Source organism: Drosophila sechellia, chromosome 3L (assembly GCF_004382195.2).
Source record: "Drosophila sechellia strain sech25 chromosome 3L, ASM438219v1, whole genome shotgun sequence".
Classification (NCBI taxonomy): domain Eukaryota; kingdom Metazoa; phylum Arthropoda; class Insecta; order Diptera; family Drosophilidae; genus Drosophila; species Drosophila sechellia.
In genome coordinates, this window is record NC_045951.1 from 11,456,116 (window position 1) to 11,469,291 (window position 13,176).

Here is a 13,176-nt window from a genome sequence, read left to right on the forward strand (position 1 = left end):
CATCTCCCCACGGGTGGCTTTGTCCCATGAAGAATTTAAGTTCTATAAATTCCAATGCCCAAGCACATCTCGATTTTGTGTTAGACAAGAGCAACAGACATGGGAATAGTTTAATTTCAGAGTAAAGAATCGAAATACTCTAGTACAAAATTTCTCTAGAAATTTACAGGGAACATATTTTTTATGTGCACCTAAAATATTGTCAAATTCAGCATATAAGCTGTAATTATATTTGAAAACAGCCAGAATGTTAAAGAAAACATATTAAACTAAGCGAAACAAAAAGTACTTTGCAAAACTTTCAGTGATTAAAGCACGATGTGTATCCAAACTTTTCACGAAACAGCAAACAATCGAAGACAAGCAACAAAATGTTGGGCAAGGAAAACTACAATTAATAAAATACCCAAGCGAGGAAATCCAGCTACAGCGATTCGCTTTTCAGGAAAAACACACACACACACAAGTGAGTGACCTAATATTCACACTTGCACACAAGTGCGCACATAAAAGGAGGTGTATACAAAATACAGGCACATGTATTTCCATGGCTGCTATTTTCCTTTTTTCCTTCATTTTTTTTTTATTTGTGTTATTGTCCTGGCCGCCATGGCAACCAATTTTCTGGGCAGTTGAGAAAATCGCTTTCGAAAGGACATTAGAGGATACATTTTGCCAGTTAGCGACGACCAATTTTCGTGCGAAGCGAAATAAAAGTTTACGCTTTGATTGGCCTCTAATTTACCAATTCGGAAATCGGAAAATACAAATCAAAGCGAATAATTTTGACTTGGCCGAATGGAGTTTTTTCCACCGCTCCCTTGTTGCACAGTGGAAATGGTGGAAAATGTGGAAATGGTGAAAAATGTGGGAGGGTGAGTGAAGCCGCATAAATTACCAGCACTAGGAATTCAACACAAAGAAGGCTGAAACGCAACAAAAGCAGCTTTGCCGGGCTCCGGCTCCCTGGAAACATGGCCAACAGTTCCAGCAGGAACAATAACAGTAACAACAGCTGAAACTATGGCCAAAATGGCCAACACAACGTAACTGTGAAGAAAAATTAGGCGACATACAATTAATGGCCCTGTGGGGTTTCATCGTCAAATCGCTTTGGAGCCCACATTCGTGGGGATTTTTATTTTTCTACTTTCTGGATATATGTACAATCTTTTGTTTGATTTTGATGCGTCCTACTATTTACCATATTCTATGGAGCCTTTCTAGAATGGCCTAAACAAAAGGATTTGGAAGTAATGATAATATGAATGGAAGGTTTTCTAGGCCGAAGTTGGCGTTCGCGTTCCATTATTATTATTTTTGGCCACACAACAAGTCATTGTTAATGGCGATTTGTCATTAACTTTTATTGAGATTGAATTCTTTCAGATAGTAGCCTTCGAAGTAGAGCCTCGAACTGGCACCATTAGTATTGCAATTTGTAGATATAATTTTTTACTTAATCGTTCTATGAATCAAATTAATATTTAACCCAAAGCACACTTTGAACACTGTTTAAAATAAGTGTTGCACGCTTCATTTTACTAAGTTCGTTACTAACTTCGTTCAGCGACTTTATAAATATTTGTGCACATTGCTTGACATTAAATCGTGCTTGCTCCACACCTGAACCATTTTGGACAGTGCGGTAAAAGCACAGAAAAAACGCTCACTTTGGCTTTCAGTAAATACGACGTAGGAAAACATTGGCAGTGGGGGCGGTAAGAGCGTTGGCAACAATGGTCGAAAGGGGCTGTTTCGAGGGTATACCCTTTGTTGTGTTGTCCTAGGGCTGAAATCGCGCGGGGAGCATTCGTTGACACCTCGGCAACACACACACACACAATGCAAATGTATTAACTGCAGGACGTTATAAACAAAAGAAATTACGTTATGGCGGCGAAGTGTTTTATGTTGGCAACACTTCGCCAACACCCGCCATCAAATGCGAACGGATTTCGTATTTTTCTTCACCCGCATACACAAAGAGAAAAGACTACCAAGTATCAATTTCATTTGAAAAAGCTAAAAAAAAACTTAAAAAATCACAAACTTTCTTAACAAGGTTAATAAAAGGATAACACTTTGTTCTTTTGTGCTCATAGCTAAAAAAAAGTTGTTATAATACAATTATTTAAATCTATAACATTCCCCTTCTATATGCATTTTTCTTGGTGCATGCATGTTTGCCGACCGCTTTTCACCCTCTGTTCGCCTGTCCGCTCGTCCCTGGCCTCCAGTGTCCGTCCGTGTCCGTCCGCATCCGCGTCCGTGTCCGTTAGTCTCCGTCCGCGTCTGACTCACGTCTGCAGGGGGCATGTCTATTTCTCTGCTGAAAACGGAACCGAGCTGCCAACAGCGACAGCAGCAACAACAACAACAACAATAACAGCAGCTCGAACAGAAACACGTCACTATGGGTAAGTGCAGTCGTGCTCCACGGCGTATGAGTAATTTCTGTGGCATGAGGCGGTCCTTTTTTTTTGGAGCGGCAAGGAGATGGCCGCATTGTTTTGGCCATCGCTTTCGCTTAGCTCTTTTGTGCGGAACATGCTTGCGTGTATTTTTGAAGTCATTTTCTGCTGCATTTAGTCCTTTTATGGGTTTTCCATGATGTGTCTACAGGATCATTTTACAATGGTTCCTTGCACTTAAATTAAACATCACATGAAAATTAAGCGGGTTTATAACGGTTTGCTAAGCTACAATTTAAAGATATTCCGACTGAATTTTAATAAAAAAAAAGAGCCAGAAAACCAAATTATCCGTTCATCAATAAGTATACATTAAAATGAAGATTTTAAACCTTTTTCCATTTTGAACGCCACAAATAGCTTTTATGGTGTGATAACAAAACCCTTCACTCTGCCACTCACGATGCCCATTTCCTTAAGCTGCGAAAGTGCCAAATCATGAGATTGCGCTGCCATGGCGATTGCGATGACAAACCGTGAATGTGGCGGACTGTGGGTAGGATGGAGCCTAGGACATGGCTTACAGGAAGGTTGTTGACAAGAAACCCTAACGACTGACAGCTGAGACAATCCCAAGTCGCAAAAAAGCAGCCACAATGATGACAAGAGCAATCGGAAGCCGAAGTACGAAAAAATCAAAGCCCTCGATTTGCCTTTTGGCCAAATCCCAGCGACAGATTAATGGTGGGCACCATCCCGAGGGCGAAATTCACGACCAAGACCAGACAAGAAACCGCAATCGCAATCAAATTTATTTATTTATTTTTATGTTTAGCCGTTGGCAGTTTTCTCATTTGTGCCCAGCGCAGCACATAAGCTGACAGCCCCATCAACTTATTTTCTCCATCGGTGGGGCGATGGGGGTATTCAGAGGCTGGTTCCAAAGGGTCGAGGTCAGGCTAATGATTAATACGCCTGGCTGGTCCAGGCACTTGGAGTGGCGTGTCCACCACAACAGCACAGTGGCGTTCTTCCGCTCTGCTGTTTAAATTAAACTATCCGGAATTTCCTTATCACCAAAGAAGTTTGAGGAAGGCAGCCCGATAAAATATCTTTACTTTAAGATATTCCAAATTTGCATTTATAATCCATTTGCATTTATAATATAAAAAAAACATATCTGCACTTAAACCAAATTAATTATATATACATATACAAATATTATATATTTGTTATCCACTGCCGTTCCATTTAGGGAATCCTGACTGTTTTTTGTATGGGCCCCTCGAGTTGCGGCAGGGATTACGCTTTGCAGTGAGAACTACTGGGCTTTATGGAGTGCGGACAGAAATAAATCACCTGTCGAGGAGTCATGGCTAAGACCTGGTCGAACAAAAAATATAAATTAGAAAATCCAAAACGGAGGGGGGCTGTGGGGCAAGCAACAGAATAATCCTCCATTACCACACTTCCTGACCTGACCCTGGCATGTGCGAGTGTATGTGTGTGTACGTTTGTATGTTTGTGTGTTCGATGGCACTACTTTCACACATTCGCCTGCTGTTATAGTATGTACTCCTGCACACGCACACATGTGCATATAAGCCAGGGATATGCGTGAAGGACCTTCGCCATCGACCACACCACAGCAACGGGTGAGCGAGCGAGACAACAGCATTAACAGAAGTCCTTGTGCGCTCACAGAGGCAGCGAGAGAAAGAGACGGGGCAGGCTCTCGCAAAGAGAGCACAAGAATACTACTCGCTCGTAGTACTCGCAGTCGGGGGCGTAAAATGTGTAAAACTCAACTTGACGGCTCCGTTTTGCGGCTCTCTGATGAATGAGATTAACCGGCGAGCCAGAAACCACCCCCTTTTTGGGCCTCGCGACAAATGAGTGCAAATGACCTCAACACAGGACGGGGAATACGGCAGCAGCAACCCTCGATCCTGTTCTTATTCCCGTTACCGTTACCGTTCCCGCTTTTCTGCTCCTTTTAAAGCGGTGCCCATCCGCAATACTCGTCCTTTTTTGGCATTTTTACGACACTGTAACTGAGTTTATTATGCACTTGGCTTGCGTTGTTTATTGATAATTCCATAAAATTCTAGGCAGTCGCCTTTTGTTAAATCGCATGATATTTTCGCATACCATACAGAACTACTCACTCAATCAGTTAATCACTTCAAATGCACAATTGAACTATTCACTGCTTTTTGTGAGAAATATCCAGCGGACAATTTAGCAAATCAGCTTTTTAGCATACAAATTGAATAATAAGTTTCATTTTCGATAGTACATTTTACACAATTGCGGGTGTTGAACAGCGCGACGAAAAGCTCCTCACTCAACGTTTCAACTGCGACTGTGACTCGTTTGTATTTAATAGCGAATATTTTGGCGTCTCGCCCTAAACTTTTACCTTCAAGCACTCGCCGCCGAAAGCTAACAGCTAGAGTTAACAGCTGTTAGCAAGTGGACAGCCCCGCTGTTAGGCTTATCGATTGCCAAGCCGTGTGCGAGCGAGACGGCAATGCAGCTCCACTGAGACTCCAAAAAAAGGGTGGACAGCCTGGATTTTTGACTTGGCGACTGGAAATGTTTATTGTTCGCGTAATTAGCACTGCGAAGTCAGCGCATTGAATGCGATTTTAAAGTTCCTTTGTATTTGTTTATATGTTCAACGCACTGGCTAGGCACATATTTTCCAAACGAATCATCGTGGTAACCGGAACGGAGCGAAGTTGACGGCGAACTGAAGCCGGCGCCTTTGGTGGTAGAAAAAACCTGCCACCTGAAATCAACCACCCCATGCGGTGCGCTCTCTTAGCACACATTGCGAAACTCCCCCTATTTTCTGTCACTCTCTCCCTTAGGCACAGTTCACTGTACTCAAATTTGGCGCCCTATTAGGGAGAAGTTGTTTTTTTAAGTGCCATATATTTATTTAATTTAAGCAACACTACATACTTGGTACTAAAACTTGGAGCCAGAACGGGGATTATTTTAACATTCCTTTGATTTTCATTCACTCGCAATTAAAATATATATATAAAATAACCCCGTAAATACAATCATAACTTCACTAATAGCATTGGCATAGTTTTTACCCTAAGTGGATCATCTTACTCAGGATTCCACAATTCCAGCTCTGGCTAAAAAGCCACTGAAAAATGGGTGGATGGTGTCGTGGGCTCTTATCAGATGGCAAGTGTAACATGAGACTGGTGCGTCTGCTGTCTGGACTTGCCTTGGAATCAAATCGATTTCGAGGCCGCACCACCCCCAATTCTACTATCGATGAGTTGGCGCGCAAAAGGAGCCGTGTCCTGTAATTTGTCGCCGCACGACAGTGACGCAAAGTGCCTGTCAGTCTGCCACGGCCACCCACAGAAGGTTCCTCCACCCTGATTCCTGGACAATTTAATTACACCCGAAGACGGAGCGCAGACGGCTTTAAGGTAACCGGAGCTGGAACGCTCCCTACTTTCCGACGCAGTCGAGCCTAAGCGCCTACGTCAGAAACATCAGAAACATCAGAGACAGCAGAAGCACGCGTTTTATCTCGTAATTAAATTTAAATGGGATAACTTTGTGGCCGGGAGTCACTTCCGTAGCACAAAGAAATTAGCGACTGTCTGGCCTTAGCCACGCAAAAACACACCAGATAGCCAGCCTGAATTATAATGGGCAGACGGCTTACTTGATAATCGCATTTCATCGGGCTATTCCTGATTTACCACGTAATACCAAACACAAAATTCTTTCCTTACAACTGAAAAACAATGATGCGAGTTATTTAAGATTAAATATAACATGTACTTTATTCGTTTTGTATATCCCAGACAGATAAAGTAATTGATTGAACACTTCAACTGGCTAGATCGTATTAGAGTCTGCTTGTAACTTCTGATTCAGTAACCACTCTAAAATAGTATAATGCAAGTAATTTTACCCATCAACCCATTGTATATATATACTTATATTCAAAACCCTTTCACCACATTTCTAAGCCTAGATTATGGATATTGCCTCTAATATGCAACGAGTGCTTAGGTCACCTTAGCCAGGCGCTGGTCAATGCATTTCTGGCTGCGAAGGTCGAACCAATTTCCCGGACTGCAGTAATGCAAAACCGCTTTACCCTTCAAGCAAACATAATACTTGTTATGCTGCTTGACGTCTCCAAATCGTGTATCCTCTTTCACTTTGGTGCAGTCGGGGACTCCCTCCGCCAGTAATGCTCCGTGTGCATCAGCCTGAGATTCGTCCAAGGAGCACTGCACCAAGATTGGGTAGTTACAAAAGTTGGATTTTATGTCAAAGTGTAGACCCTGGGGACACTGTCGAGGTATTGCCCGTCCATTGGCACAAACATAAAACCTGCTGCATGACTTTGGATCCCTAACATAGGCGCCATTTCGCAAGGACTTACAGTCGGGAGGCGATTCTGTGTCCGAGGGTTTTTGCTTTACATTTTCTGGGGCCTCATCGAGTGGGCAATCCACTAGACTGGGAAAATTGCAGACTTTCCTCTTAATGTCGAAGTGCAGATTTCTGGGACAGTGGCCAGCAATTGCTTTACCATTTAGACATACATAATATTTATTGCATGACTGTAAGTCCCGCAGAAAGACTCCATTCGGCATCTTGCTACAGTCAGTTCTTTCTTCTTGATGACCAGGGGTCGTTCCAGTTGGGGGTCTTAAAGTTGAGGTTCCAGATTTATTACCCTCGGTTGTATATCTTGCAGTCGGATGGGAGGTATACGAACTTGTGGTACTCTTTGTTGGTGGATTGGGCGTACATGGAGTCGTGCCTGCAGGCGGAGATTCCGATGAACTGTTTCCGGAATCTCCAGGATTTTCCGGGGCACTTGGCGAGGGCTTTGGGCTTGCTGGATTATCGGTCGTATACGGAGCTCCACTAGTGGAAGTGATTCCGCTTTCAGACCCACTGTTTCCGGAGTCGTCATCATTTGTAGGGGTACTTGGTGAAGATTCTGGGCTTGAGGGATTATCGGTGGTACATGGAGCTCCACTTGTGGATGAGTTTCCATTCTCAGATCCACTGTTTCCGGGGTTGCCATCATAACCTGGGGTACTTGGCGAAGGCTCAGAGCTAGAGGGATTATAGGTGGTACATGGAGTTTCTCGCGTCGAACTGTTTGGTAAAGGCTCTGTTGGCGATGGCTCCTCTGTGACTTCTGTAGATGACTCGGTAGACAAAGGACCTTCAGTGCTAGAGCTACTTTCTTGGGTCGTACTATCTTGTGAAGATTCTGTAGAGGAAGACCCATTAGTAGGTTCTGTAGATGATTCAGTAGTCAAAGGACATTCAGTGCTTGAGCTACTTTCTTGAGTCGTACTATCTTGTGAAGATTCTGTAGAGGAAGACTCATTAGAAGGTTCTGTAGATGATTCAGTAGTCAAAGGACCTTCAGTGCTTGAGCTACTTTCTTGGGTCGTACTATCTTGTGAAGATTCTGTAGAGGAAGACTCATTAGAAGGTTCTGTAGATGATTCAGTAGTCAAAGGACCTTCAGTGCTAGAGCTACTTTCTTGGGTCGTACTATCTTGTGAAGATTCTGTAGAGGAAGGCTCATTAGAAGGTTCTGTAGATGATTCAGTAGTCAAAGGACCTTCAGTGCTAGAGCTACTTTCTTGGGTCGTACTATCTTGTGAAGATTCTGTAGAGGAAGACTCATTAGAAGGTTCTGTAGATGATTCAGTAGTCAAAGGACCTTCAGTGCTTGAGCTACTTTCTTGGGTCGTACTATCTTGTGAGGATTCTGTAGAGGAAGACTCATTAGAAGGTTCTGTAGATGATTCAGTAGTCAAAGGACCTTCAGTGCTTGAGCTACTTTCTTGGGTCGTACTATCTTGTGAAGATTCTGTAGAGGAAGACTCATTAGAAGGTTCTGTAGATGATTCAGTAGTCAAAGGACCTTCAGTGCTTGAGCTACTTTCTTGGGTCGTACTATCTTGTGAGGATTCTGTAGAGGAAGACTCATTAGAAGGTTCTGTAGATGATTCAGTAGTCAAAGGACCTTCAGTGCTTGAGCTACTTTCATGAGTCGTACTATCTTGTGAAGATTCTGTAGAGGAAGACTCATTAGAAGGTTCTGTAGATGATTCAGTAGTCAAAGGACCTTCAGTGCTAGAGCTACTTTCTTGGGTCGTACTATCTTGTGAAGATTCTGTAGAGGAAGACTCATTAGAAGGTTCTGTAGATGATTCAGTAGTCAAAGGACCTTCAGTGCTTGAGCTACTTTCTTGGGTCGTACTATCTTGTGAAGATTCTGTAGCGGAAGACTCATTAGAAGGTTCTGTAGATGATTCAGTAGTCAAAGGACCTTCAGTGCTTGAGCTACTTTCTTGGGTCGTACTATCTTGTGAAGATTCTGTAGAGGAAGACTCATTAGAAGGTTCTGTAGATGATTCAGTAGTCAAAGGACCTTCAGTGCTTGAGCTACTTTCTTGGGTCGTACTATCTTGTGAAGATTCTGTAGAGGAAGACTCATTAGAAGGTTCTGTCGATGATTCAGTAGTCAAAGGACCTTCAGTGCTTGAGCTACTTTCTTGGGTCGTACTATCTTGTGAAGATTCTGTAGAGGAAGACTCATTAGAAGGTTCTGTAGATGATTCAGTAGTCAAAGGACCTTCAGTGCTAGAGCTACTTTCTTGGGTCGTACTATCTTGTGAAGATTCTGTAGAGGAAGGCCCATTAGAAGGTTCTGTAGATGATTCAGTAGTCAAAGGACCTTCAGTGCTTGAGCTACTTTCTTGGGTCGTACTATCTTGTGAAGATTCTGTAGAGGAAGACTCATTAGAAGGTTCTGTAGATGATTCAGTAGTCAAAGGACCTTCAGTGCTTGAGCTACTTTCTTGGGTCGTACTATCTTGTGAAGATTCTGTAGAGGAAGACTCATTAGAAGGTTCTGTAGATGATTCAGTAGTCAAAGGACCTTCAGTGCTTGAGCTACTTTCTTGGGTCGTACTATCTTGTGAAGATTCTGTAGAGGAAGACTCATTAGAAGGTTCTGTAGATGATTCAGTAGTCAAAGGACCTTCAGTGCTTGAGCTACTTTCTTGGGTCGTACTATCTTGTGAAGATTCTGTAGAGGAAGACTCATTAGAAGGTTCTGTAGATGATTCAGTAGTCAAAGGACCTTCAGTGCTTGAGCTACTTTCTTGGGTCGTACTATCTTGTGAAGATTCTGTAGAGGAAGACTCATTAGAAGGTTCTGTAGATGATTCAGTAGTCAAAGGACCTTCAGTGCTTGAGCTACTTTCTTGGGTCGTACTATCTTGTGAAGATTCTGTTGAAGAAGACTCAGTAGCTTCTGTAGATGATTCAGTAGGCAAAGGACTTTCCGTGCTTGAGCTAATTTCTTGGGTCGTAGTATCTGGTTGAGATTCTGTTGAAGGAGATTCATCAGTCGCATCTGTAGATGATTCTGTGTAGAAAGAACTTTCAGTGCTTGAGCTACTTTCCTGAGTCGAACTATTTGGTAAAGGTTCTGTTGACGAAGAATCATCTGTCGCTCCTGTAGATGGTTCGGTGGACACAGGACTTTCCGAGCTTGACCAACTATCTTCCGCCGAACTTGAAATAATGGGTGTTGATGATTCCGTAGGCACGATACTTTCAGAGCTCCATATTATATCATCTAAGGATGCTTCTGTGCTTGAGCGACTTTCTTGTGTGGAACTTTCTTGTATAAATGCAGTCGATGAAGCATCTTCCGGCACTCGTGTGGAGGATTCCTGCGTCGAACTATCTGTTGCACCTTCAGTTGGGTATGAATCCAAAAAGCTGAATATAATATCCTTCTTATCCTTCTCAGCAAGATTATCCTGCGACAAAGGTTCAACTCCAACGGCACTGTTAATAAATTGGAAATGGGCAATTGGGTTGTGTTTCAAGGGCGAAGGCGTTGCCTCATGAGAATTGCCCCACAGACTGGCGAAGAAATTGAAGTTTCCGAAAATGTTGAATATAACGGGTCTATCCACGCTGATATTTTGCTTGATGTTAACTTCCTTCTTAATATCATTTGATTTTTTAATTGATTGGGTTGCATTGTTCATAATCACACATCCCTGCGTTTGAGCATCGAACAAGTATCCATTCTTGCAGGTATTTTTTATAGGGCCAATGAAACCAAGGCAGAGGTAATACGATTGGGGATCTGCGGAGTCGACTGCTCTGGATCCAAACGATTGCCCCGCACAGAAGTCCTTTCCCAGGGCCTTGGGAAGGATCCAAAGAAAAGCCCATAGGACTTTCACTGCGAAATAATACTGATTAAATATCCGTGGGACTTCTATATTCTACAATAACGTACCGACTTGCATTTTAAAAGCACATTGAAGAAAATGCAACGGCGTAGAAGAATTTCATCGTTTTTATACTTTAAAGTTCCGCCGAAAAAAACAAGAAAACAATCTCAAGTGGTATGTGTAAGTAAAATGTTAGGTACAAGTATTTTAAATAAATTAGACACTTACAAAAACAGAATGGTTCTCGGTTGCTACAGATGTTCCGTAATGGAGTCGCAAATACATACGTAGCTCTCAAAAAACCGTAAACAAAATTCTTGTTTCCAAGAATATTTTTAGTTAAATATGGATTTGATATTTATACTTAAAGCAAACAGTTGTTAAGTTCTTTATCAAATTCCTACCTATCATGTTATAAAGCTTTGTAAGGAAATTTCATAGAACAACTTTTTCTAAGATCATCATTAGCGATTATATTGTCTTCTGAATGTTCTCCTAATCTGGACGCATAATGGGGCTGTCAGCAAGCCTTTATCTCGGCTCACCTTGCGTGGCCGCCGCCAATGTCGACCGTTGGAGGCCTGCGGACGATAGTGTAACGGCTGCCACAACCCACATGGGGTGCCCCCTGTGTGCCCCTTTTGGGGCGAAACCCCCGGCCTGCACCTACATAGATGGCAGCCCACACCCACCGCCACCCAACGTCCCTCGGCGGGCCAAACATTTCCGATTAGTTGTACAGATAAGAGGGCCGTCTCAGCACTTATCGTACCCGTATTCTTGCAATGATTACTCAAAACCCCGCGGCACTTGCTGTTGTTGGCATTTGGGAAGGGGCGGGACAGGTGGGCGTAGTAACTATTTTTAGAATGATAGAAAGCTCGGGGCGGCAAGCTCCGAACTCCGCACCATATAGCATATAGCAGTGTTTTGGCCCGCACTCTTATCGTAACTTGTGTGGCTTCGAATGTACCTAGTTGAGGAAAAGTCCCGTGTCGGATTTTGTTACCTCTGGTATTCGAGCCAATAAGTTCGGCCACGAATTCGCATTTTATCTTTTTTTGCATTTTTATTATTTTCGATTTTTTGGGTTTTTTTTTTTAATAATTTTTAAATCACCTGCAGCGTATCATTTTTTTTTGGCCAATGCACGGGGTCACCTGCACCCACTAAATTTGCCATAATTTTCAATGTCCGTACGTTGACTAGCAGCGATATCAGTGGATTTTCTGCTTGGTTCTTGGCGAGGTTTACCACTTGGCCCACCAACAAAATTTAATGCAGTCAGGTTAATTTTGATTTAAGTGGCCTTAAATCGGTTTGCCTATCAGGAAGTTGTGCTTGTTGTTTCAGACCTGCGATACCTCATGATTGAGGTAATGTTGGTTTTTTTCGTATGACATAATAATAATACAATCCGTAATAACCCGTTTTTGAACTGCCTTATATTGGCCTCAAATAACGTGAACGTGCATTTGTTAGATACAATCCTGGTCAAATCGCAAATGTCCAATCAGCAATGTAAGAAAAAATCCCAATGGAATTGGCAAGAAAATCGAGATGAATTAGCATATTGTGGAAAATGCTGCAATGGATTAGAGTGGTCTCGAAACTACACATTTCAGTGCTTGGGCAACCGGCGTCTCCGGGCAAACTGCATTTGGGCCAGTGAGCCGAGCACTTGCTCATCCGTTAGCTAACGAGACCATTCCAAACACGATAACGATCAGGAAAAGAGCTCATATCAAGCTGGAAACTAACGGCTTAGATCCATAGACAGCACTCCCAACCGCCGGCAGGGTCTTCACTTGCAATTGCATTCCCTATAATCAGCCAGCTATGATATCTCCTCAGCTGCGATAAGCGTGCAGTTAGGGGCTGGACTGCCAGTAGATTAAAAGCGACTCGGAATTGTGTTAAGATTGGATCACAAACAAAATAAATTCGATTTTAATTGCAAGATGAGTGCAACCTAGCTGCTAGTCCTAGCTGCTCATCTCCTCCACCGAGTCCATGCTCCTGTACTGTTCCCGCTGCAGACGATTGCCATAGGTGCGCGACACCAGATTCCAGGCGTCCATGAAGCGATCCATGCACTGCGAAATGCATCGCTGCTCGGTGGAGTCCAGTGATTTGCCCGGCTTCTGGATGCACTTCTTGAAGCACTTCTCCGTCATCTTCGAGAGCATCTCCTGGGCATTGGCCAATGCGATCTGTTGTTTCACCTGGTTCATCAGCTCACCCTTCTCCATGTTGGCAGCCGCCATTTCTTGGTGGCTTGCTCGTTAAACAATTTAAATTTAAAATATCCCAAAATTTGAACGAGCTAAGCCTGTTTAAGTCCAAACAGGGAAAACTCGGACAGAAGGAACGCAGCTTTCTTTTTGTCAAATATTACAAATGTTTCAACAAAAATAATGCTTCTGCGATTCGTTTTTGCTTGTTAATGTAAATAGGAGAATCAACAACAGTCAACA

At 42.9% G+C, this 13,176-nt stretch overlaps 3 protein-coding genes across 4 annotated transcripts in view; all 3 read right to left on the minus strand.

Moving 5' to 3' along the window:
* The window catches only part of LOC6605329, a 31,028-nt gene extending 25,867 nt beyond the window's left edge, over positions 1 to 5,161 (minus strand). The window contains exon 1 of one of the 2 annotated variants that reach the window (XM_032718493.1): positions 4,837 to 5,161. The gene's annotated coding sequence lies outside the window, so the exon portion shown is untranslated. Of the gene's footprint in view, positions 1 to 4,582; positions 4,791 to 4,836 lie in introns of those variants that run through there. The other variant, XM_032718491.1, reaches the window with a different exon arrangement.
* Positions 5,162 to 6,212: 1,051 nt separating this feature from the next.
* LOC6605331 (flocculation protein FLO11) lies at positions 6,213 to 10,793 on the minus strand. The gene is made up of 2 exons (XM_002030132.2): positions 10,765 to 10,793; positions 6,213 to 10,707 (listed from the first exon to the last, which is right to left on the minus strand). The coding sequence occupies exons 1-2, from the start codon at positions 10,772 to 10,774 to the stop codon at positions 6,467 to 6,469; spliced, it is 4,251 nt and encodes a 1,416-aa protein (XP_002030168.2). The 5' UTR covers positions 10,775 to 10,793; the 3' UTR covers positions 6,213 to 6,466.
* Positions 10,794 to 12,608: 1,815 nt separating this feature from the next.
* On the minus strand, positions 12,609 to 13,070 carry LOC6605333 (mitochondrial import inner membrane translocase subunit Tim13). Its single transcript, XM_002030133.2, has one exon. The coding sequence runs from the start codon at positions 12,964 to 12,966 to the stop codon at positions 12,685 to 12,687; it is 282 nt and encodes a 93-aa protein (XP_002030169.1). The 5' UTR covers positions 12,967 to 13,070; the 3' UTR covers positions 12,609 to 12,684.
* Between the last annotated feature and the right edge of the window lie 106 nt (positions 13,071 to 13,176).

Excerpts from the sequence above, each read along its gene's own strand:
- LOC6605333 (XM_002030133.2), bottom strand. The coding sequence starts at position 12,966 with ATGGCGGCTGCCAACATGGAGAAGGGTGAGCTGATGAACCAGGTGAAA.